Genomic DNA, 27,493 nt, shown 5'->3' on the forward strand with positions numbered 1-27,493 from the left:
TTAATCGACCATGAATTTTATTGCTCGAATAAACTGCAAGAAACGTCTATTCTTATGTACAGGAAATATAATGGTTAATTCTCTGCAGCGCTACTACAGCTTCAACATCAATCAGAAAATACGTCGAAAAACGCGATGTCAAACAATGTACAAGAGGTGGTTCACTATCAGCAGCCTCCCTAATAATCTAGAGTTACCATTTTTCTTAACTTAGCCTTGATACCTGGAACATATGTATTACCATTGAGTAATATTTAGGAACAAAATATCAAAGAACGGGCCCCACTGGTTTACGAGTAAACAGTTTTGCAGAATATGGAGTTATCACAAGGTGCACGAATACAACGCCCACCAGTGTGAAAACAAACACAGCATCACAAGTTTGCATGGTGGTCTCTCGTATTTGAAAACCTTGAACTAACACTATGCAGTATGCAGACTGCAGTTGTGACGAGAAATTTGCACTTGAACTTCTGCTCGTACATTAAACTTCAAGTTAATAGACACTGACTTAAATTATTACACTGAAATACTCGAAATCAATCATTGCGAAGGAACTTGTGAAGTTTAAAAAAATAGCGCTTTTTAGACAAAACACTCTTGTTTTTTATTATCCGCTACCAACATCTGAAACAAGCATTTTGGATCATTTTGATCATCGATCAGTTTTATAGATTAATATCAACATCCTCAGTTTGCTATAGCTGACACGAAGCAAACTAGGCTACTCAGAAAATGTTTTAATGAAAAGTGTGAATGGAGTAGCCTACAGTGACCATTTTTTGAGCGTTTATTTTTCTCAGAATACTTCAAACACTTTATTTGTACAATGGCTTTTATTGTTGCATTAAAACCATTTTGTCTTGATTTGATACGAATAAGCTGTTGTGCAAACCAAAAATGTGTTTGAACTTTGAAGCATGTTGAAAAAAGTCAACATGCTTCAATGGTCACTGTAGGTGAACATTTTATCTATAGAAAGCAATGAAAAAGAGATAAGCGCCCATTGAAGCATGAAGACCATGAACACTCATGAACAGTTCCAAACACACTATAGTTAACAAGAATCTGTATAACATGGTCAAGTACAACACTAGTTTCTTACATACGGCATGGCTGCAACGGCGTTTGCGGTGTCACAAGAGGAACTATAACTGCTAGAGCACAGAGACAAGTGTGAATTTGTGTCCAAAACATAAGCTTTTGAATGAAACCAACGATGCGACAGTGCTGAAGAGAAAGAATTCAAATCACAAGTGTGGTGCAATTAAGCTTACTCTTAAATTTGCGCTTGTCGAAACATTCAAGAATTCAGCAACAATAAGCGATAAATAATATTTGCAAAGTTTTATATCAACTACAGCAATAAACAGTCAGCTCTAGAAAATGGCTACTGGGTGTCACTAAACAAAACAAGGCTCAAAAAATGATTCGCATATGTTTCTCGGCAGCAAGAATTGATAGCTATAGACACCGTGTTTCGCCCATGAGGCTGGGCTCGTCAGTATCGCACCACTAATTCATGCCACAAGGGTATGCGACCGCCGCTTTTACCAGTCAGTTTAACTCTTTTTCTTTCCAAACAGACAAGAGTTGACTGGTAAAAGCGAAGGTCGAATACCCTTGTGGCATGAATAAGTGGTGCGATACTGATGAGCCCAGCCTCATGGGCGAAACACGGTGTCTATCGGTGTCAACTCTTGCTACAAGCGGCTGCCGAGAAACATATAGTTGATTGGATGATCTGAATGGCTAGCGTGGAAGCTACACCGATATGGTTAGCGAATCGCAACTGCTCGCTGTAGTAGTGAGTGCTCAACTGCTCTCTGCTCAGCCTTGTGCTGATAGCCAGGAAGAACGCTCCCTTATTCACAAATGATTCGCTGATCACCAAGTTTGAAGCGGAAAACAGACTTTATGTTTGATTACTGTCATTCAAAAGTAGCTTGCATTAATGAATGTTACGTTGAAGTGGAGATTATAACCGATTGTGTCAAGTGATGTACATTGACTGAAAGAAATTGTGACTTCTAGACTGCAACATTAAAGCATTTTAAACATATGAAAACAATTCAGAGTTCGTTCAAATCAAAAATTTCGTGTTCTTATCTACAAAATGGCTTCAATGAAACGTTTTGCAGAAGCACATACTTTGAAGAAAACATCTAAAAAAATTATCAGTTAGGCCTAGTTACGTTTGCATTAGATTCATTTGCGGTGATTGTGTTTTGCATAATCAAAGCTTCTATCATTAACTGATCTCAAACTTCAAGAATCGGGGTAGTGGTACCTCAGTCTTCCACAAGCGGACAGGGAATTGCAATCACACAACAAAACTACAATGAGAGATAAAATGATAAAAATTCTTAACAAGTTAACAAAATCTGCCTTTTTATATTGATTAACCGTCTGCAGACGTTGAATCAAGGTAACAAGTATGGCTTTGCTTACTGGTTGCCTTTATCCACTATACATGACTGGCTATGAAGTGTGGGAACATTTCTATATCAGCGATTGAACAAAAGCGTTCAAACCAGTACAAACTGGCGGCACATTGTAGAAAGTCGGCAGCGTAGCCTAGCGATTGAGGGCTAGACGCTAGAGAAGTAGTCAATTCCACGACATGGATTCGATTCCCACCCTTGCCATTTCGGTGAGAATGGCGCACCAGTGCTATTTGAACGGAGCCTCGGGCCGCAAACCAGTGACTTGATTGAGCAAAGATGTTGAGAAAGTTTAACACAAATAGACTCTAATGTAGCTCAACCGACCTTAACACCTGATGAGGCTTGAGTTCTTGATTTGTTAAGTAACAAAAGACAACCATAAACAGAAATCAAAATCGCCTTCACTTTCAACTGATTGCATCGACACTACAGCATGAAAACGCAAAAATGGTAGACCTGTAACATCAACAACAACAACATTTGATAATGCAGTAACACATTTCTACACAACAATAATTTATAAAAGTTGCGTTCAACTTATAGGAACGTAATTCAAAGAAAGATTGACAATGTTTTTGCATGAACTATCTCCGACGACAATATCAACGAAACGCAAATAAATTAGATATACTTTCGTGTTAGGCTGAAACAAGCAAATGAGACAAAGTAATTAAACAATTCAGTAAGTGCGAGTGGCCATTTTCACCAGGTGCGATGCCCAGGGTGACGAGATGCGGGTATAAGTTTGTTCAGCAGGGGGAGGGGGGAAGTGATCACTTTGTTCCACTGAAAGCTAGGTTGACGTGTCCACGTCGGCCACTTGACGGAGAGTTTGATCTGGAACGTCTACAGAAGATGAAGCGGCGGTGAAGCACATTGTCAAGCGACGGTATCAGGGGCATCGTTTTGATAAGACGAAAATCTGGGCTTTAAATTTATGACAAAAAATGGACACAGCGGTTGTTAGCTTCGAAACCAGGCGCAGTTGTGCTGTGTTCAGAAAACCAGCAGTATTTACTATAACTTGAAATGACGCTTGAAAACATTTCCACTGCATAGTACAGTAGAATTCGACTAATACGACAGTTTGCCTTATTCATCACATTTTTGCCAATCCCGGTTTCATAACTCACAAGGTTGACCTGTTTATACAAATCGCCTCTTTCTTCTAATCCGCTTGAGATAAAAAATTAGGCGAATTCTACTGTATTTCGGAGTTTTGAAATAGCAGTGAGTAACTTTGATTCTTTTTTGAGGAAAGCATGCTTATTGCTTAACGAAGTCTCGCTGATTTATAAACAACAACCAACCTTGATCTTCCATCTGAACGGTGTCTAGAATGATGAGGAGATTTGGAAGATCGCTCTTTAAGCTCAATCTCAACCGATCCCGGAGAGATCGGCTTGGATGAGGATGTTGCTCCATAACCAGGAGATTTGTCTTTAAGATGGGCACGTCCATTGTTGTTATTGACATTGTGAAGAGTAGACGGACCAGTTCCAGATATGGACTGCTCAAAATAATAAAATATACATCAGCCAAGTCTATCTCGATACTGGGGTAGAGATGGGAAGAGGTTGAGCCCAGCATCCCATGCAAGGCCGCGCTGGTGTAGATCGAGTATATGATTTTTTAAACTATTTTCTGCTAATTGTAATTTGTTCAAGAGTAGTGTGGGAATAGTAGCATTTGCTTTAACAATGAAGTTGAATTTAACTGCGAACAAACATCGTGCATCCCATGCGAGTTCGTAGCGTAATGGATGATGCCCAATGCTCCTTTGTACTAACTTATGGAGTAATGTTGAAAAAACATTCTCAAATGTTACAAGTAAGTTTGTAAGATTAAGCACAATTGTAAGTTTCAAAATCACGCAGGAACAGACCTAAGCGATCACTATGTTCTTCAACTTCAATACAAGCTTAACACGCGTCATGTTTGTGACCGCAGTTTCCAACACAATTCATGGCCCAGCCAGCACCCAATCCAGGCTGACGAAAACGTGCGACTTCTTACCATTTTTTTCTTCTTTGTTGATAATCTCCTTAAACTTCTCCGTAGCCCAGCTTTCAGTGGATTTAATTGTCAATCACTTTCCTCAGTATCGGTCAGCTTCTTAAGATCTTTGAGGAAGGTATCCGGGTGCAGTATGTTGGATGCGCCTTGGAAAAAGCATAAGGATGGTTACGAGGCAAAGTCACGTAAAATATGCTGTAAAAATCGTTTAGACACTCCATGGCAGCATAGAAGAGTAGGGAAAGAGTAAAAAAAATAGTCATAAAGAACATATATCGCAGATGCTTGCATTTATAACGCCCAAAAAGCGTAAAAACAGAGTTAAATGACATGCAGTCAGATCACCATGGCTAACTAACTTAATGTGGAGATAAATGCGTGACATTATCATCGACCTTGACAAGCTGGTAAAAAGATATATGGCTGCGTTCAATACCCAGCTTCCACCTTAGAGCGCGTAACGTGCAAGCATGGAGGTGAGTCGCACCACTATCGGTGACAAACAGCACCAAGTCGTGCTGAGCATGCGCGGTGGAGGAATGATGACGTACCACCGTGGACTAAATTAATCGAGCTTTTAAGTCTAAAAACCATACGGTTCCTGCAGCAGAATATATGAACCAAGATGTTTATTACAGGAAGTATTTGGCATTACATCCCAAGGGTTTCAGCTCTGAAATCCACGCATTGAATTCAAAGTTGAAATATATTTTCCCCAGCACGAAACACAGCACAAACCAGCGGCTAGGAACTCCTGCTGCAAGATCACGAGCAGGCGTGAGATGATTCGCTAAATACAGTATCTTATCATAGCGCTCGTAAATTTAAAGGTTGTGTACAACAAAATACGAGGTGTGACAAAATGAAACGTGACTGCATCAACCACACCACGCTCTTAGCTCAATGCGATTCGGGGAGCACAACTTCTTAGCACTGTTGTGTAGCAATATTTTACATGAAATCTTTTCTATCATCTAATTCAACCTTTTTCAAGGGACGTGTGATTTGATATCGCAAACACGAGCACAAGAATGGCACAAGCAAGTCACGAGAAGCCGGACGGCAATAGTGACTGACCCTGAAGCTCATGATATTTTTTAAAAATTTGTGCAAAAATAATAACCACATAATGATAGTGAGTGAATTCAGACCAAACAGGGGAATCGGTGGAAGCCATTTTGCGACCCAATACTGAGATATGGAAAAAATATGTGATATCAATATTTTATAAAACTGGGCAGCTCTTAAGACCATGCACCATACTCTGCATCTTCCAGATCTGGCACCGTGTGGAAATAGGATCCTTTCTAGGCTGAATGTTGTGATGAAAAGGACTCATTTCACATCTTGGAAGAAATAAAGGACTCAGTGACAACAAAGCAAAAGAGAACGAATTAGCAAGCGCTCGCGTGCATACCAAAACTGAATGAAAAAGTGTATGAATAAACAGATGGAGTACGTTGAATGGCATTCTAAGTGTTTATTCTAAAAAATTATTAAAATAAAACTTTTCATGGCAACTGCCTTTTTGTACATCTCGTCAGATATGAACTGGACCCTGAGATCGATTTAGAAAGGCGTTCCAGAAAAGTGGCAATAACAAAAAATATTGCTTTTTCAATAATTCTTCAAACTGGAAGAAATGACAAGTATGAACAACGGGACTGTATTTTATTAGATCTGTTTGATGAGATGAGAAAAATAAATGCTTACCCGAACAAGTGTTACATTTGCTCATTAATTATTTTAAATGACAGATAATGCTCATTGCTTACAGTGACATTGGAAGTTATTACCATCCACCAACACCATGTCACACTTCGGAACATAAATATAAGTTTGAGCGAATAAAAACTCTTAAAAACGACAACACAGACTGTGCACGCATTCGACAGCATTGCAGAAGGTGATATGGCAGTAAGAAGCTGGTTGTTAAATTAAAACCAGTTCAACTAAGGAGAGGAAAGCTGTAATGAATGAAGAAAGTACAACACAACAGAATTTGACGTTCAAGTAATTTTGGTCGATATTGAATTTATGATTCACGGCTTTATCCTTGTCAGGAAAAGGTTTCAAAATGACAACTTTTGCTAGTTGTCATAAATGCAACTGTGATACATTACAGTATTACCGAATTCACATACTTTATGACACAATGAACGGCATGAGTTCATATTTAAAGTGACTAAGCAAACGTCATAAAAAACAGGCCAAAGATGTTTAACTTCAGTGCGATGAAGTAAACTTGTGATCCACATCAATCACACAACATCAAACGATTAATAGTAACGACCTCACAATACTCGACTAGCAGCTAGCATTCAATTGCGATTTCACATCGAGCCCCTACATCAGGGTTGCACACCTTTCCGCTTCGGCGGTCGCATCAGCCGCCCTTTTCTATTTACGGTCTGCACTCTGCAGTGGGTGTGGTCATTTTTATGAATTATGTTTAAGAAAACGATTTTTCCGGTAAGCCCAGACCGAAAAGCATATGGACCAAACCTTGAATCAATTTCTTCAAGTACAGTTTGCACTGCATTAATGAACCCCTCGGTCTTGCGTGTGCGCAGATAAGCAAGCAAAATCAGGCAACTCGTTAGTATCACTAACTTTAATGCAAATTCCAGATTGCTATCTCGCAATCGGTTTCGGTACTTATTTTTAAGTAATCGTATTTGGTAATCTGAGGTAGTTTTATTAAATTAGTAATCATATTCTTAATTATCTGCATTAAGTGATTCTTAAATATCGTATTAAGTAATCTTAGGTAATTTTATTAATCGTATTCTTAATAATCTGCACTTAACAGTCAAAGAGCTTTCATCAATGCACGGCCGCTACAACTTGAACTTTAATGTGCACGTGGGCGGCCGCATATACTTTTTATCTACGACAGCAGGATGCGCTCCCCTGCCCTACATGTAAGAAATGAAACAGTATTAACGATCCAATGCCGTTCGGTCTCTTGGAAATGTCAACTCAAGAGGTAATGTTGCCATGCCTGGTGCTTGATTTTATGTGTTGGCTCAAGGAGAGCACCAAAATTCAAATACCAATGAATTCCATGAACAGTTGATCAGAACTTAGAAGACGAGAAGCGGATGGTTTAGTAGCACATTACTATTATTTACATATATCACAGTAAAACAATACCATGGCTGGAAAAGCAGGATATCAATCACAATGTAAAATAGAATGCCAATATGTTAAAGCTACACAGCTAGTGGCACTATGAAGATGCTTCAGACGCAAGTATGGACTTGGAGATGTCGTGGGAAAGAAAACAACTTTCATCTATAGCTTGGCCCCTCGGTTATATGACATCTGTCATCAGCAACCAAGTACAAGAAAAGCATTTTACGACAATTGCGTATACTTATCCAGAGCTCATGAATTAGAAAGCGAACGGTAGTGGTTTGAATAACGATACATTACAAAAACATTTTCGGAATGGATGTATGGGGTCACTCAGTGTTATATGGTTTCGTATTTGGAACTGCTTGCTGTTATCGCTTGCCATTCAATAGAAAGTTATCTTCATAAAAAAAATATTTGCTGCCAATGTTTATATCCAGCATGCTGCCATTGTACGTGACGTCACAATCGCATAGAAGATATGACGCTTTATGACTCATCAGCACAACAAAAAATCCTTGCCAGCAAAACTTACAGCGCGACGTCCACGCTTACAGCAACAGGCTATGACACAGACACAGGCTACGGAAGATAAAACTTTAATTCAGGATATGATCAGGGGTCTGCATAATAACTCAGCTTCCAATGCACGATCATATTTGACACGAACGTACCTCCCACACAACAAATCAACCGTTTTTCACATAGATTCAACGTCTGCAGATGTTGAATCAATGTGAAAAAGGGTTGATTAGCTGTCTGGGCTGTTTTTCGTTTAAAATCATTGATAGTTTAAAGCAATTTCAATTTTAAACATAATCTATAGGCCAGTTTCTTTACCTTAGAAACCTCTGATTTCAGACGAACAGTGTGATTGAAAATCACGTGACACATTGAGTTCATGCAAATGTTTGCCACAAGATGAGTACAAAAGCAATAATGTCTCATTGCAAGGTGCATGCAGTTGACCAGACAACAATTCACTAAATTAGCATTACAACGTTCACATTTGTTCGACGTCTATAAACATTAAGTTAAACAAGATTATAGAGTTTTAAAATGATGCCGTTCACCAGGTTTCTAGGCAAAATTGCCTAGCTAGTAAAATTGGCCGTTTTTACATTGATGTAACGCAAATTTTTGCAATCTGCGCGAGAAACGTTCTTCATATTCTAGATCCGGCAATTTTAAAGCGCATTTTGTTTGGAGACAAAAATCAATCCAGAAATTTTGACATGGCACAGAACACGTCTCAGATTCAGTAATTGGGAATAACACGTCGTGATAACTTGGTAGTGTTTGAGCGACGAACTGGTACAACAACAAAGTTATATTTTCAATTCTTTCAAGGGAACGAATTTGTTTTTCACAAATTTTCAAGTTTCTTGATGAACGACACGGGCTTAGCCATCGAAGATGAGCCTGCGCTCATTTCAACAAGACAATCACATTCAATGAGAGTGCCATGAGCATAAACAGTGAGTGCAAGTACACACAAGTGATGCACGACAACAAAAACAACAACAATGTCATGTACGTACGATCCGTCGTCGCAAGGTAGGTTGAAGCAGTCCAAGAGAAAAAGGCAAAAACAAAAAATGGAGTTAATTAGTTGACACACAAACCTATACTTTGCAACGTTGATTTTTAAATTTAGTTCTTTTACAACGCTCTTTAAAGAGTCAGATAAGATTCCCAATCGAATTTGAGCACAGTAAGCTAATCAGCCGTTAAGATTATGATATGAGCCCAGAGAAATCAGCAGACTGGTATTTAGCTTCGAAAACGAGGCACTTAGAGACCATCAAGGCACTTAAAGATCAATACCTCTGCTGCTCTATCTATCATTGAAAACAGATTAGTTAAGACATAGATGGTGATTGAAAATCAGTACACTAAAAAACTTGAAACGTTAGCATTAACGCTGTCTGCTTTAAGCGAACGGGCGGAATGTCGGATGACACGTCAGAAGCGTACTGACGTCAGGTTAACCCTACCCTCTCACTGATGAAGTCATTGCAATCAGAACCAAAGAACTGGGAGTGTTTTAAGGCCATTCTGGTCTTTTAAAATAAAATTGATATTTTCAATCTGTGACAAAGCATACAATGATCAGGTCTGCACGGTCCAAAAAGAAGTTTCTTGTTTTCTTTTATTAGACTTTACTTACTGGACGTTCGCAACCATCATTTGTTAGCAGCTTTGCCACAAACCGCAATAAGGAAACGGATAAACCTTTGCATGTAAATGCTGTAAATATTTCTATTGAATGCTTTCTCAAGCACCATTGAACCATGAACAACATGAACTCACCAATAAGCACTTCCCACTTTTCACCCTTTTGCCGCAGCTGATTGGTCACCTCGTATGCGCATCTCATCTCGGAGCATGACATCCCACCAATCACGAACACAATGAGACGAGGACCACTCTTGTACTCCGACGGACCCTTGTCTTTGTGCCAATGGTAACGTGCACTGCAAGAACAATGCAATCATGGCAGAAAGGATGCAACCAAAACGCTACGCTGTGTCTTACCTCAAGTTGTCGCAATCAGCGTGCTGCTGAGACAGTTGTCGAAAGGTCGCTAGTTCGACACCACTAACAGCAGCAGACTGATAAAACATTTTACCTTCTTGCGCCAGAGCTGCTGGAGGTAGTTCCTCTTCCTGACAGGAAAGGGAAGAGTTTTTGATCCAGTTTGTTTTCGATAGCCATTTCCATGACATCTTTCATCACGGGGGTCCATCTTGAAAGCTGATATTTGGCTTCACGGTCACGACGGTCCAACTTCAAGCCACCTTGCCTCCTTCCCTTAAAAAAAAACAGGAAGATTTTTAACATTTTACAAAATTAATTGACCAGTAGGCGATGAAAATCTCGTATTTTCAGTGGGAACAGTTCTGGTCTCTACGTCAAAAGTTTAAGTCAAACTTTTTAACAAAATTGTTTGTAAAGTCAACGATGCAGGACGACATTGATTTTGCAGTTTTGCACTAATATTAAAGAAAAGCTGTTATGACAAACAGTCTATGAGAAAAAACAAACAATTTCTGTTTTCAAAGTTGTTAAGCTTGATTGAAGACCAGCTAACAGCCAATGTGACTGGATACAAAGATTTGCTTTAACAGGATTATTCCATCATACTGCATCTACAGAAAACTCAAACACAAAATTTCCTGTTGATGAGAAAGTTCTTTTGTTTATTAACCGTTTGCAGTTGCAATATTTCATGTCGGAAAATTGCCATGGGGTTAAACCTGGTCACCGCACACTTTTCAAAATTAACATTAATAGCAGCGAAAGCTCCAGCTCGTTCGTGAGCCTGTGAGCGCTGCGACGGAAGTTTCCACAACCTACCAGCTGGAGCTTCCATCTACTGCAAAATCAAAACTACACTCGCTGCTGAAAGCATACGCTTTATCTAAAAAACAGCACATCATGAGGTAAAGCCAACACAAACCAAAAACCATCCATCATATAATTATGTAGCCGACAAATCTGTTTTTTTTTTACATTGATTCAACGTTCGATGTAAAAAGAGCTGGTTTGCTGGCTCGGTTGGAGCTTAGTAAACAATATCTATGACGATTTAACACCATCAGTTTAAATCTATTCCAGTCTCCACGCAATCATTGCCACAAGCAGCAGTCATGCAAACATATTTATTGATGATCGCACTCACTTCATTGTTGATGATAGTCGCTCCCAACAGAGAGAGGTTTTGAATGGCCTGTGCATCTCCCGGGCTGAGCTGAGCGTGGTGGATTAGTTTGGTCAGATTATCATCAGAAACTCCTAATAAGAAATTCCTAATAAGACTCAAGATAAGAATGAGAAACAAACAAAAACCAGTTTCAACTGGAACCACGACCCGGTGTCACTGCTGAGTGGGGACTGGTGGGGTGAAAGTTACCACAAGCAGCAAAATTGTCATTTTTACATTGTTTCAACTTGCAATAATATGTAAAAATAGAAACTTTGCTGGCTGGGTTGTTATACATTGTTTTAGCCAAGCATTGGAGACTACATTACTATTGCAAAGCTTGGCTAGAAATCATTGATTGTGATGTCTCTGAAAAATTGGCGTCCTCAAATGTCGTAGTTTGAGCTCGCCACGTCAAGCTTCGTGTCATGTCCAAAGCGACAAGGACGATGAACAACCACAACAGTCAAGGTGGTGGTTTTGGGTCGAGTATGACATTCGTGAATCTGAACGAACATACTGTGATATAATGTAACGCAGTGAGATGCTTTTTCGTAAGCAACGTAAAATAAGTCTCTCGGCAGTCGAGTGAAACAAAATTTGACAACGATATACACGTGTTTCATCTATGAGGCTCATTTGTACCGCACCACTAATTCATGCCACAGAGCTCTCCAAGTCTCCACCACTGCTTTTGCCAGTTAACTGAAGTCTAACCGTTGTGGAAAAAAACAACTAAACCATCAGGGATGTACAGTAAGTACACTGTGTAAAAGACGGCATTAGCACAAGGCTGACTCCTGAGTGCCTAACAGCTCACAGTCCGTTACTTCACAACTGCTGTTAATAGTGTAATCGCTTTAGGAGGTAGATAAAGCAAGAACATTATCTCATAAAATTGAAAAAATTGAATAAACGTTCATAACATAAAAAACTAACAATATTTTGTATCGTACTAGGCCTTGAGAAAACAGTTCATCTGTATTCGATGCAGTTTAAGAAATGTTTGGTCGTAATTGTATGATTTATAAACTAGTGCTAGGGGTTAGTGCAGCTTGCTTGTTCTTTTGGTCGAAGATTTACGCTTGATTGCTGAACCGAATTAGCACACTTGATCTTAAAGCTCAAAACAGGTCATTCGTACAGTGTCGGTTTAAGCATTTCTGAAGGAAGTGGATAACCCAAAACAAATTTTTAGTAAGATACAGTAGGTAATTCAAGGAACTAAAATCAAATTGTTGTAGTGGATTCTCATTCTGCACAAAATGCTATCTTCACAACATGAACAAAGTGCTGTAGTTTTGAAAAAATTCTTCATCACTGCACTTCCAAATTTAACTAGAAAGCAAACTTTTCTTTTTGAAACTAGAACGCTTACCGTTTTTCAGCAAAATGTACAGAAGAATGACACGGATTTTATCGCTGGGCTGAACTGTTTGATCCAAAAGGATGTGGACCACGTTTTTCATCGGTTCCTTGATGTGGTTCCCCAGATAATCAACTCCCATCGCGAGGTCCTGCTCCACCTTGCACAGCTTGTCCACGCGGTCGGTGTACTGTTTCATGCAGTCCTCGGCCATATGAAGGTGAGTTGAGTACTGAAAAATAAAGGGCACTGGTTACAAGCGCTGAAAAAAACAAACATATCAAACCATAGCAAAGGGAAGACAGGCAAGTCATGGATTGGATTTGGAAGTGTGCAAACGAAGCTACTCAATGCATTCAAAACCTATTCGTTACATTTTTATGAGAATTTTACACTAACTTTGCTCAATTCCTTCTGGTATTGAGGCATCTTCTTGAGCATGTTTGACAAATCACGCATTGTCGTTTTGTCTCCACTGCTCATTCGCTTCTCTTTGGCAAAGTCTTTGAGATGAGCGGTCACCTTCCTAAGAAAAATTCAAAGAGCTTGAAAATTGCATCGGCTACAACTATAAAGCACTAAAGTGATATAACAAAATACTTACATGGTCTGAAAGAAGAAAGCGTAAAATAGGATAGAAGCTGAGGTGAAATCTTATGCCACTGACATTGCTTTCAATCGACATGTAACTCAAGAGAGAAAAACCCGTACGAACGAGTCGTTTCGAAGGTAAAATATGCCATGTCGTGTAGCCTACACATCGTAGGTTCGTAGCCAATCAAGATGTATTGTTGGCACAACTGAGGTGGTGCCAACCACATTGAAGCACCAACACAGAAGTTTTGGTGACACTTCATGAAGAAACACATCAGCTTAGAGCAAACCCCGTGGCCGTGCCAATTAAAACATTAAACTGTCAGATTGGTGGCTAAATTGACAGGCAATTTAACGCAATACAAACATGACAGCAAATATAGAGAGACAATTCGCTCCGTTCCATAACAAGATGGCAATTTAACCCTTTAACCTATGAGTAAAAGCTGTCACTTGTATAGAGTAGTATTTCAGCAACGTTACAATGCTGATAAGTTGTGCCCTTCGAAAGACTATGCGGCGTCCTACATCAAACTGCACACACAGTGAACAGAGAATGAGATGTTAAGAAACATATTGACCTACGACAAAGAACAAGGAAGCGTGAAAGGAGAAGCGAAAAAGCGAGCTACAAGAACTCGGAAATGACACTGCATCATCGAAAAAGAAATGGAAAAAGCACCAGAAATAAATCTATTGTAATCGACGACTGCTTGTTGTAGTATCAGCATTCTGGTAGGCACAGTTGCTACCAGGAAAGCTAAGGACAAACGACGCCACTTGACACATATAAAGAAATGTGCAATGTCCTTGCAAAACTATAAGGTCAAAGCTCGGTGTCTAAAACCTTGTTGAATTGAAAGAGAGCTGCCAGCAAAACCAAAATCCCACAAACGAGTAGCTCAATTTCAAGCAGACAAGCCGATATAGCACGATATTATGCTATAGGCTAGACTCGCCGCATCTATTGTCGTAATTGGAGGGAAGGACCACGATTGGTTGACAGCGTTCTTACAAGAACAATTATATTAATAGAGCATACACTTCAGGAAGTTTGTGCGATAGATAACAGGAAAAGGCTTAGCCGAAGCGTTACAACTACCGTGAAAGTGGCACAACATTAATGCACAAATCAAATAAGGCATCGCTTAACAATGCTGATGCAAGTTGCCACAACAGGTGCAAGCCCCGACTGAAGCAACAGCTTGTACGCATAGGGTAGAAATGAGTAAACAGTAGTTTGTGTCTTGTAAAACACCAAGTTTGAACATAGAAAAAAACACATTGTCCTTTGACTAAAGCATGAAGTGATCAATGTCAAGCATCTTCAAACAAGTTCTCACCATTTAAATCACAATGATAGTAGCTGCCTAATACACACGCATAAGCAGAGATCAAGATTTCGGTACTGCCAACAATAAAATTAGCTTCACAAAGCACATGTAGTTACTAGTTTATTCACGACTAACCTACGCCATGCACAAAAAAGATGTGTGTTGGATAATGCAGGTATGTCATATGCAGCAAACACATGCACTGCTAGTGCCTTTGGCAGTACACAGTTGAGACAAGTTTAGGGCAGACAAAAAGATTATAAACTATGTCAATTGTCAAAACAGTAAGACTGTCAACTGTATTTTCGGCACAAAAATGGTGGAGCCAACAAGGAAACTTACTGAGAAACAACAGCGATATGCTCGTGGCGGAATGACACCCATAGTTCGTCGTCTTCATCCAACAACACTTGCTTTTCGGACTGTCCTTGCTGCTGCTGGCTCTCGTACCTAAAATGACAATTGGTAAAGTTTTTAAGGAAATTTATTTTTGAGGGTATTGTTTCAACTGCGGCATAGTCCTTTTCACCTGCTGCATTACCATAACCTTATGTTGAAATCTTTCACAACCAGGTTTTCGATTGAGATGATTCTGCTCACCAAGACTGCAAAATCATAATCCAAATCTCGAAGATTGGTTGCCTTCGCGAAAAAAAGATTCTTAATCTTAAGAGAAAACGACGGCTATACAATTTTGGGCCTTGCAGCGGCAAATGACAAAATGACAACACTGCTAAGTTTCTGCAATCTGCATCTATGACAAAACAATCCAAAATCGTCATAACTCGTGATAACCTGGAAGCGTTATACCTCATACAAAGGTTTGATTCAAACGTAAAACAAGCATATATTTGAAGGAGATAATGAACAAATTCGCAATAGACCAACCCTACGAAAAAGTCAAATAACTCGGACAGAAATAGCAGCAGACACTTGTCTTGTAATGGCGTTAAGAATTACAATTTTGCTTTTGACACTTTGCTTTTATCTGCGTCGATTAATCGTTAGTTACAAAAAACAAAAAAAAAGCAATCGTACTTGCTGATGCGCTAATAAAAGCAACATCAAACTAAGTTTACAATAAAGTGTTTTCAGCTTCCATCACTTACTTGTAGACATCATTTTCCACAGGTAGCAGATCTTGGACCATCGCTTGATAAGTGAGTTCATGGACCAAAGCTGACACTGGGTCCAGTCCACGGTCCAGGATGATCAGTTGGGATCGGGACTTGTCAGGGCCTTCTCCCATGTTGGGGTGGTCAGCCTGGACCAAAAACGTCAATCAATGTACACACTGTGCTAATGTTTAGGCCTAAATATACCTAAGTTTAATGAGCAAGTTCTTTTTAGAGAGTTCAAGTTTACCGTAAGCTCTGACAGTAAAGATTATGTGGAAAAAGTCGAGCTTAATTCTGCTGGACATAACCTAATTCTAAGACATTAAGCATGTTATCAAATGTTTGCGCAAGAAAAGTCATGCTCTCTCAGTGGACGTCAAACTAACAAATTCTTACTCCTATTCCACATAAAGCGTGCTACATAAAGAATAAATGTTTCAGATAGTCCCATTCCACAAGCTTGTAGAATTTCAGCTAAAAATACAACAAGCAGGCAGAGTTGTAATAACAAGTTTTGAGACGACACCACGCAGGGTAAGACTACCTTGAAAGCGTCAAGTTTGGATTGAAGATATTGTGCGAGCAGCATAGGCGCATCTCCTTCCCTGAAAAAACATATGACGGTTATGGTTAATAAGGTTCGCAAGAAATCACGCTCCTAAATTAATGTTGTCTAAAATTACTTCCGCCTGATTAAAAACTCAAAGTTTAACCGAATCGCTTACATAAAGCATACTTTCGTTGAATCCGTACGTGAAGTTAAACACAGTTGTAAACGCTCGGCAAGCAGAAGTCAGTTCTTTTCACATTGGTTTAAACCGTACAGACTTTAAATCAGTGTAAAAAAAAGGATTTTGCTAGCTTATCACGGGACTTTCCTACGTGGAAAGACCTGAGCGTAAAATAGTTGTACATAATACAGCAACATGGAAAGTTGCATCGATTCGCAGTCTTAAGGCGTTTTTCTATCTGCTTTTCAGCTCTTTTAGTATTAAGTTCTGTTACCAACCAAATTTTTCGCCAGAGTGTTTGAAGAGGTCTGCCTTGTTTTCGTTTTTACACAAAAGCTTCACACAGAAAGCTAGGACGCTTAAATTATTTCATTGAGCAATAAACTAATACTGTACACTGTACAGCATTTCTAGCAAAGACTGAAGAGGTGATTTTCGTAAACCATGGACTTAATACTGCATAGGCATACTAATAATAACTCTTTCTGCAGTGGCAAAATAGAGTGCAATTTTGTAGTTGCAGACTTAGTGTACGAGAGACAGCAGTAAAATGGCAGCTGCTCTGATTTCGGAATGACATTAACTGTCTTCTCGAAACAAGAATATGTACTCTTTGTAGAGCTTGCACTAACGGACCTCGCAGTGTTGGCCCGAAGCATTCACCACTCTGTTCCGAAGCAGATTGAAGCTCATCACTTGCCCAGAAATCCACAAGCGAGTTTATGTCTTTCTTAAATTGTATGCTAAGCGTTTAAATGACATGCCCAAACAACCAATGCTTGGGCATACCACACAGAATGCGCATGGGAATAATACACAAACTCAATGAACCTTGTAGGAACCGAAATCGATAAGCAATTTGAGAAAACGTAATCAGCCAAAATCGGAAGATCTCGATGTGAGCATGTCAATTGTCAACGCTGTGCTTCAAGCTATGATGGTCAATTGATCAGTCGGTGCACTTTCATACGCGAATGTACATTAAACAAGGAAAGAAGTTACGACGTACTGCCTGTATCGAAGCGACGGGTATTCGCCAAGAACAGCACACAGAGTGGAAAGCTGTTCAGCTGTCCTTTCCAGAGCTTGGTCTCGCTTGTCACGGTGGTTCGGGCTGTAGAGCTGTTGAAATGAATCTGGAGTGCCAAGAGTGAAGACCTGAATATTAGAAATTATAAGAGGATCTGTAATAATAATCATCAGTAATATTGTAATTCTCGAACAACACCTGAGAGTTGTTGTGACACATCAATTAATTGCAAAGTCTGACATAACGCAACATGAAAGTATTGTGGTATTTACACCGCATTTTTAAATACAGTGAGTCCCGTTTTATAAGCCCACATTTTATATCCTAAAGCCCAAACTGTCTAATGGTCGCATGCAGACAATAAGCCTGTACAGTATTTCTAAAAACTCAAACCAGAAGCGCAGCCTGCATAATGCATATCCATCACAGAATGTAGCGAGAATTGTTCAATATCAGCCTTAGTGCTCTGTTTAATTTAAGCAAATGCCATGACCATTGACCAAGCGTTTGGAATAGGAATAGACAGCCTAAGTAAAGACCTACACAAGGCAGCTTACTCACTAGTCCGTACTCACAACTTAAAAAGTGTGTGCTTCACAGCGTAATAAAAACTAAAAACATGAATACTTTTTCTGCTGCCGATTGTCCAACGTCGATTGTCCATGTCTTATAACCCGATTGATATGTAAGAATGACATGAAGGTGAAAACAATTTGCACCTTTGAGATGAACGCTGAACAGTCAACCAAGCAGGAAAGTTTGACGTACACTGTATGATGCACAAACCCTGACGCACAAATCCCATAAAAAAACTCACTTGAGACTCATATGGAAGGAATGCTACGTTAACTTCTTTCATAGTCTTTATGTGTTTGGCAATGACATTTTGGCAAAGCATCTTAAACAAAGGATCAGGACACGCTAGAAAAAAAGGTCACGGAATGAAGTCATGAATTGAGCCTAAACAAGTCAACGTAAGCAATAACAACAAAAAGTTTGTAATTTTAACTCATGGAATTGTGCACAAGTATTCTAAATTTTGAAATAGTAACTATAAATATATTAAACTTACTTTCAGTTTGACCCTGCTAATCAACTCACTTTTTAACGGTGTGAGTGGTACCAAATTAATGCCACTTTAATAGCAAGTGCACCATGATTTAAATTTAACGTCAAAGCATCTTTCATGATCATATAAATACGGGGTCAGTACGTCATTGCTCATTAACCATTGTCATGGCGATGTTTGTTGTTGCTTTTTGTTGAGACTAGGCAAGACCTCAAAAACTTTCAAACCTCAATTTCTTTGCAGGTTAACTAAAATAGTATATTGTAACTTTGATGTAATTATCGAAAGATAACTAGAATGGCTGAAGATGAAAAAAACGGAAAGCATGGAGTTTTTTTCTGAGCTAATGTCAAACTTACAGTCAGTGAAGAAGATGTGGGCATTCTTGTACTTGGCTACACCACTAAAATCATCAATCATATGATCAATGGATTCCTTGGTTGGTGTGATGAAATACATGACGTCGAACGATGTCATGGGTTGTCGGGCCTTTGATAAATCTTCCACCACTGAAGATCACAAAAAACACAAACAGAGTGCGTTATAATTAAACTGGGAATTCCAGAAATATTTATGCTATTATATCATATAGCCTATATTTAGGACATAGGTATATTAGGGTGTTACATTTTTGTACAACCCAGGGCAAAATTGTTCAATATATCATTTATTTGATGGGCTTTTGCACAAAAACTAGTCAGCACAAAAAATAAATTAAAAATATTTATATTTTGAGGTTCCACGCTCTATGGGTAATATTGGATAAAATCTAAAAAATTCAAAAAAATGCAGGATTTTTATGCCTGCTATTTCTTGGATTTATTCATGTGTATTAACTTTTTTTTCAGCAAATGGGCTCTAAAAACAATAGTTTATAAAATCAAGTTGTTGTGTACTTATCTGGCAACCTAGAATATGAAATGATATCTTCACGCGTCACTAGAAATCTGACTAAAATCTTGGATTGCATTGGTTATCCAACTGAGTTACCGCAGCTTCAACTTCCTACTAATGGTGATGTAGCAAGAGCTTTCTTTTGGTTAAGAAATAAAATAATGCTTGATCACAATACTGAAAAAATTCCTACATTTGTTGAAGTAAAGACATTGTTAGTACAAAATATCATTCAGTTGTGGGGAAAAGCTGGTCTGCCACATGTTAACATTGATCGTGTAACTCAAATGACGAAAGAACTTTTTGATCAGGTGAAAAAACTTCAAGCTAAGCCATTATCTCATCTAAACTCCCCAGCATATTTAATGAAAGTAGCTGCATTTCAGAGTAAACTTGAGAACTTATTTGATGTGAGTTCCTGTAAGTGCAAAATAACAGTTGAGCAGCAATGGCACAAGAAAACAGTATGCAAATGTGATTTTGAAAGGCGCATTCCAGTGCTAGAACCAGGGTTTTTAACTGACCTGAGAAATAGGAGAATACAAGTGATTGGTGGTTTAGATATTCAGGAAACTGAAGCAAATATGAGAAGAATTAGCAAATACAGCTGTAGAAACAATACACCAGAACCATGTAGAGTTCTTTATGGACAATCAATACAGGGAAGCAGTTCAGCAATTGATGAAACCGAGTCTAATGGGTAGTGATGATAATTATGAAATGGAAAGTGCACAAATCCAAGTTGAAGAAGATGAGGCTGGGCCATCTAATCGTACAAAAAGGTTAAGTGTTGTTAGCACAGATAACTGTATTATGGCGGATAAAAAACTGGCTTCAAATCGTTTATCATCATCACTATTGAACTCAGCTGCTGAAATATCTGGACATCCAGAAGCAAAACGATCCCATGTTACAGTTTATCGGCATAAGTTGGCACTGAGGAACACGTTGCTTGGTGAAGTAGAAGAAAAAATGATTAATGCTGTATACTATCAGCTATGCTTTGATGGAAAGCGAATATTCAACAGAGAAAGACTAGTATGTTTGGCCAATTTCACTGATGAAGAAATCTTCATAGCTCTTAAAACTTTTAGAAGAAATGAGAGCGTTACCGGGGAAGCTTGCTTTTTGGCAATAAAGTCCTGAGTTGATCCAACCCAGCTTTTTCAAGAAGATTCTATGTGTTATGACAGATACAACATCTCTTAACACAGGACACAGGCGTGGAATTTGTGCAAGAATTTCACAGCATGTTAATAAAGAGTATGAGCATGATGTGCTGTTATAGGAATGCTTATTTCACATAGTCGAATTGTATTTGGGAGATGTTATTAAAGCTCTTGATGGCGATACAACATCACCGGAGTTATTGCAGCATGGATCGGTTTTTAACTTTATTTCGAAGATTTCAAAACATTATCTTCTGGCTAATAATTTGACCACCCCTAATTTAAAACCAACTACAAAAAGTCAACAGATTTTATCTGACTTTTTGGAAGCTGAGTCCACTAAACCTGCTTGCAAGAAATCAATTCGAGATGATCAAGCAGTTTTACTAGCATTGGCTTGCAATACATTCAGACAAGTTCCAAGTTCTTTCCAAAAATATTTATTTTACAAGCAGGAGACAGTGGGACATGCAAGATGGCTAACAACTGCAAATGGGTATTTGCGCATTTTATCATTTTGTCTATTTCAGTTGAATTCCTCACAACATGTTGTTCTGAACCAAATTTCCCAATTTATTGTTGATGTCTACACTCTAATGTTTTGTTCCATTTTTAAAAGACCCAGTGCGGTTGAAGGACCAGCCTTAATGCTTCTGGCAAGAGAATGGTCAGCTAGACCCCTCAAAGCTTTCATTGATATCACCAGTAAATGTTCTCCTTGTATTTCATTGGGTGACGGAGGAATATGGCAAAGTTTCAAAAATAACCAAATGCCAAATGAAAGACTGATTGGGAATGTTAAGAAATCCTTAGAGGAAAAGAAAATCAAGGATAGCAATGATGACATGAGTGACGAAAAACTGAAGAAGATTGATACAGCGATCAGAGGATATGTTACTTGCATGACCACTAGTCTCGAATATCTGTAGGACACTTGATTTTTTTGTAATATTTCGTATATTTAAAATATACAGATACACTAGTGAATTGTAGAAGATGAGAGTTTGATATTATTTAGTAATACAGTGCATGTATTCAAGGGCGTTGATAGGACGTGGGCAAGGGGGGGTCTTGGCCCCCCCTAGAATAATCAATATGATTGTGAAACGTACTATTTCAATAAGAAATGCCCCAAATTTTCCACTTAGCCATGACCAGAGGTGTAAAGTAATGAAAGTAATTCTACTTATGTAGATTACATAAGTGGCGCCCCCCTAAAAAATGTCAAAATTACAAAAACGCCCCCCCCCCCCCCCCCTTAAAAAAAATTCTGCCGACGTCTTTGCATGTATTAGCCCATGTCTATGTTTCTTACCAGGACAGATTCGATAACATTACTCATACTGTTACTGTGTTGTTCATATGATAAAATCGCCAATATCGGGTGAATCGTTAACGCAAGTGTGGAACCTCAAAATATTATTTTAAGTGAAAAATATTTTGACATAGTTTGTTTGAGTGCATTTCCCACCAAACAAACACTATATTGTAGTAGGTTTGAAAAAATGTAACACCCTAAGGTATATTTCCAGCACTGAAGAACATCTCTCGCAAAATGAAGATTCATCTTCAAAACACAAGAGGGAAAATTAAACAGACCAGAACGATCTGCAATAAAGCGAATGCTTTTTAAAATGCTTGCAAAAACTAAACATAAAGTTTTTAGTTTTTACCAAGAAAAAAAAAAAAATTCAATCTATATAATATGACTTGGCTGTTAAAATCAAATGTTTAACATGAGCTGCCCTATCTTCAGTGTTGTACGTTGAGGGCGTCAACTTTTTGTTGACGCTGAGGCTAGCGCCGTCAATTTATTTTTTAGTTGACGGAAGTGATAGCGCCGTCAACTATTTTGCCGATTTTAAGCGTCAAGCGCTATGCGTCATTTTTGTTTTCATGGAAACAATGAATGTTCACAATGAGAACAATGTATTTTGGCCAGCGCGACTTATCCGAATTACCGGCTTTCGTGTTGGTTGAAATAGCTACCTGGAATACAAGCGGAAGAAGTTCGCCAAATGGTGATCAGATCAATCATATCGTGAACAGTAGCCTATCGAGAACGAGGGATCAGAGAGAAAAAAAGAAAAATCAATGAATGTCGGTTGAAGATACTTTATTTTAAGAGCTCTAATGCCCCTGAAAAGAGCGATGTTGGTGCAGTGGACCTCGTTAAAGATATATACCGTAAAACCTCTATTTGAGCGCCACCTCTATTTGAATGCCACCTCTAATAGAACGCCACTTTTAAAAAAGGGTTGAAAAATAGAGCGCCTCCCTCTAATTGAACACCACCTCCAATAGAACACCACTTTGCCGTGTTGCCAATCCTGGGGCCTGACAGGTTGCTTCAATTTTAAACTAAAAACAAACGAATTTTAAACTAAAAATTACCTGTATATTATAAACCGGTAAATGTGTTTGGTGTTTTTTTCTTTTCATTAATAAACTTTATTTCAAAATTCTGACCAGCTAGTCGAACAGTAGAACGCCAACCTCTAATAGAACGCCACTTTTAAACAAGAGTTGAAAAATAGAGCGCCATGACGGTGAAATAGGGGTTTTACGGTATATGCTACACCAACACAGCACGCTTGGAACAGTGATGCCTTTCCGAGTAAACGTTTTCAAGGCTTGTGTTTGAAATACAACACACCAATACCATCCAGCGGTGCTGTGGAACGCATGTTTTCACTTGGAAAGGAAAGGACATTATGCGTCCCAAACGCAGCAGATTGTCAGACAAATATTTTAAAATGCTTGTGTTTCTACAAGGAAATAACTAATAGGCTAAGCAGCCAATTGCAATACAGTCTCAAAATATAATAGGCTACCTGCTCTTTATTTAAAGCTATTTTTAGCCTAAACTTGGTTGAAATACTTCTGTTTTGTCAGACCCTGGCTAAAATAGCGCTAAAAATTAGCGCTGACGCCGTCAATTTCTTTTAGAGCTAACGCAGTACTTTACGCCGTGAAGGTTTTAGGCAATTCGCGCTGACGCTGTCAATTTATTTCATTGACGCGTACAACACTGCCTATCTTACCAACAGTCCAACATAATTATAAAACAATGATACTGATACATTGCAACTGTAATGAAAGTTAACCACTTAAAAAACGCATGATTAAAATTACAAATGGCAACATCTTGATTTGGTATTTGTTTGCAAGCTTTAGGAACAAAATTAAGCTACTGTACATAAAAACATCACAATAAGTTGAAAAAAGCGGTACAACAAAATTGGATGGTTAAAATTGAAAAGTAAGCATCAACGTAAAAGTGAACAACTAACTTTTTTCAAAAATTCTACTCGTGACACACAGTTGATGAAAGTAAAGTAATTCTACTTTTGCAATTGTAGTGGCACAAGTTCGTGCTATAGTGAAAGTATTAAAACTGTGCAATACTGAAGTACGGTACAGTTTATTTCTGCGATCTACAGTATGCAAAAAAAACTTACATGTAATTCCTTCATCAATTATATCTTTCATTTTGCAACAAGAAGATATGATGCGCACACTCAAACGATCCAATACTAATATCTGAAAATAAAGAAGTGTTACACATCATAACTTAGCAACAGTTGAAGCAATTGTTAGTCTGTAAGGACTTTTTTGTTTTTCTACCTTCCATTGTGAATTAACTTTCACTTGTCTAATCACGTCTTCCATGATCCCTGCAAAATAGGATAGAAAAAATAATGAAACAAATAGGTGACTTCACTCTAACACAGTTTGCATTCTACATTACATTATACAACATAAAAGTATGAAAGGGTTGATAAAATAATTTAAGCAATGCAAAATAATAAAACTTTTCATGTCCAATTTTCTAACAAAATGCAAAAACTTTTCATGTCCCACTTTTTAACAAAATGCAATAACTTAATTGTTACTGCAATTATATACATGAACGATCTCAACTCTTTTAGCCATTCTCAAGTGCACTTTATCAATGTTTTGTCAGTTCACATTGTGAACTTAACAGAGTATCACACAAGCTGCATAGCTTACTTACACTTTTTAAAATAAAAACTTCTATGCAATGAAACATACAATGCACTTTTCATTGAACTGGAGAATTTTTATTCACTAAAACCATTAATGTACAAATAAAAAATAAATGTGCCATTTTATTACTCGTAAATAAATGGTAAAATTGTTAGCTCATAACTCTCACGTAAAGATGCTTTTTATTGTGTTAATTTAATCAGACCAGGTTTACTGTAAAAGGATATTTTTCATATTTTTATTCTTTCATGCTTTTTCATTTCATATATATATACACTGTAGGGTGTGACAGCCGCCCCGACCTTTTTAGAATTTGCCTACCTTTTTTTTGGTGGTGAGGTTTTACCTGTATAAGATTCCTGTAAAGTTTCAAAAAAATTGGTCAAGGTTTAGAGGTGGCCCGTGGCCACTAAAGTTTTTGGGGGGTGCGCGATGTATTTTTAGGGGTGCTTTTGCTATATCTCGGCTCCTAGACATGATAGAAGGTCGTTCTATAGCTCAATCGATGCAGAATAAGCAAATTTGTATTAGACTTGTGAAGAAACTATTTGCCTAAAATGTTTAGTTTTTGAGTTATTTGAGAAAAACCCGTTTTTTGCACAAATTTTGTGAAAAATTGTTACATATGAATTGAATATTTTATCATTTTCACTTTTTCTTCTTCTTAGGAACACCTGGAGAAGTACAGAAGATGTAACTCTTCAAAGTTTAAACCTAAGTTACCTCATGTTTTGTTTTGTTAGAAGCATAGAAACTGAACACTAACATTGTGTTTACTGTTAAGGCAATTTTTATGGTGGTAAGTGCTAATTTATATTACATGCTATGTCACAGTTTAAAGATCATCATCATCAACCAATTTTGATTATATCCCCTTCCACACCTCATTTATTGGGTTGACAGAGTTCATGTTCAGGGCTACAAGGTCATGTTTTACAAGTTCTTCCCAAAAAAGTTTTGGTCTACCTTGACCCCGCTGTGCTGCGATGTTAACACATCTGACCTGTGAGATCCAGCTTGAGCTGCGCTCAACGAAATCAAGCCATCTCAGTCTGCCTAATTGGAGGACTTCACTGATGTCTTTTATTTTGAGCTTTGATAGAAGTGTCCCAAACTGGATATTGTCTTCAGGCTTGACTAGACGAGTCCATCTTACCATCAGAGCGATGGCCAGCAGATATGAGGATCAAGAAGGGGATGATTGTGAAGATCTGCTATGAAGCCCTAGCACAGGGATTTGTGATGGATGATTATGAGGAGCTAGTCAAACTAGTGCTTTTGCATCTTGGTGAGGGAGCTGAGACCTTTGGAGGTTTTCTACATCCGGGTGCTTGTCACAAAGCCAGATGGATGGCCAAGATTTTATACTGCATCAAGATCGTTCTTCTCACTAAAGTTATTACTAGAGATCTTCCTGCAAGTTTTATATGTTCAAAGCAACAGCTAAAGAAAATCCAAAAATTTGTTCAGCTTGTTGTATATTCCTATGTGCCATGGTGGCTAACCACTTTTGTGTCAACTTCTGCTCCTTGCAACGCACCTAGAACTTATCAACGTCAACGAGTATGAACAAATCGAAAGCAGTATGGCCAAAGCAGCTCTTAAAGCTCTAAAGGGGCACATGTGATATCTTAGTGAAGAACTTATCCCCCTTACCCTTTTCGATAGCAGTGTGTCTGACGGGACAAAGCAGAAGATTGTTCAAAAGCTGACAAGCTTCGAAGATCCTGGACATTCTTTGAAAAGAGAAGCAAGTGGTTTTGGCAAACCCTCCTTTCCTTCCGTTGCTACAAAACCAACAGATGACTTGAGCTCCTTTGTTGGAGAAGATTCTTGGAGCTTCTTCAGAATCTTGAGGATTGACACGACCTTTTTAAGTGTTGGTGTTGTTGATTGGTGCCAGAACGGCAGCTACTGTGAAGCAAAGAAACGGGTTTCAAATCTTTGTGTTGTTAATGATGCAGCAGAAAGGGGTGTCAAACTGTGCCAAGACTTTATAGACACTACTAAAACAGAAGTTTCATTTCAAAATATTCTTCAAGTAGTTGAGAACAGCAGAAATTCTATGCCCAATCAGCATAAACAATACTTACATCCATCTCGGTGTTGGTTTCTCACATTGTGATTTTTATCATCGCTGTTCCTTGCTCTTAAATGTATTTTGTGATTTTGTTTAACATTAACAAAACATGTGAATTCATCATTTCATTGATTTTCCATGTGTTTTAACCCAAGAAGAAAAGGTGCTAAGAACATTTTTCTCACAAATATGCAAAAAACAGGTTTTTCTCAAATAACTCAAAAACTAAACATTTTAGACTGAACATTTGTTCACAAGTTTGATATAAACTTGCCTATACTGCATCGATTGAGCTATAGCATGACCTTCTATCATGTCTACAAGCTGAGATATAGCAACAACGCCCCTAAAAATGCATCGCTCACTCCCAAAAACTTTAGTGGCCACGGGCCACCTCTAAACCTTGACCAATTTTTTTGAAACTTTACAGGAATCTTATACAGGTAAAACCTCACCACCAAAAAAAAGGTAGGCTCTGTGAAACCAAGTTTTAAAAATCATGGGGCGGCTGTCACACAGAAAATATGAATGTCGATTCTAGGCTATAACAGCAACTGTACTGGTAAATGAAAATTAACTTACTTTCTCCAATCAAAGCTTTTAATGCCATGGCAATTTCTTCAAGTTGACTTGGTTTCTCTTGAAATAGTTGTTACGCAAATTTACACAAAAAATATTAAATTTGTAAAGCAGAATGCGTTTCTTTAAAGTTACACAAGACTACATTTAACACACTTCTTAATATCTTGAAAATGTAATACTGTATAATATTTTTTGAATGGACAACAAT

General features: G+C 38.2%; 1 protein-coding gene across 2 annotated transcripts; it reads right to left on the reverse strand.

Annotated features, from left to right (window-relative positions):
- Window positions 1-27,441, reverse strand: LOC145765621 (syntaxin-binding protein 1-like). Of its 2 annotated transcripts, XM_082577455.1 has the most exons (17): window positions 27,286-27,441; window positions 24,240-24,289; window positions 24,074-24,155; window positions 18,909-19,058; window positions 18,298-18,401; window positions 17,460-17,608; window positions 16,264-16,324; window positions 15,711-15,865; window positions 14,944-15,051; window positions 13,073-13,199; window positions 12,686-12,905; window positions 11,287-11,399; window positions 10,234-10,415; window positions 9,915-10,078; window positions 4,464-4,609; window positions 3,758-3,957; window positions 1-3,293 (listed from the first exon to the last, which is right to left on the reverse strand). In XM_082577455.1, exons 1-15 carry the CDS (start codon window positions 27,311-27,313, stop codon window positions 4,533-4,535), a joined length of 1,770 nt encoding a protein of 589 aa, XP_082433581.1. In that variant the 5' UTR covers window positions 27,314-27,441; the 3' UTR covers window positions 1-3,293; window positions 3,758-3,957; window positions 4,464-4,532. The 2 variants fall into 2 exon arrangements, with proteins under 2 accessions (XP_082433581.1, XP_082433582.1); XM_082577456.1 differs by lacking the exons at window positions 1-3,293; window positions 3,758-3,957; window positions 4,464-4,609 and adding an exon at window positions 8,796-9,023.
- Between the last annotated feature and the right edge of the window lie 52 nt (window positions 27,442-27,493).

The sequence above is a fragment of the Aplidium turbinatum genome, chromosome 2 (assembly GCF_918807975.1).
Source record: "Aplidium turbinatum chromosome 2, kaAplTurb1.1, whole genome shotgun sequence".
In the NCBI taxonomy this organism is placed as follows: domain Eukaryota; kingdom Metazoa; phylum Chordata; class Ascidiacea; order Aplousobranchia; family Polyclinidae; genus Aplidium; species Aplidium turbinatum.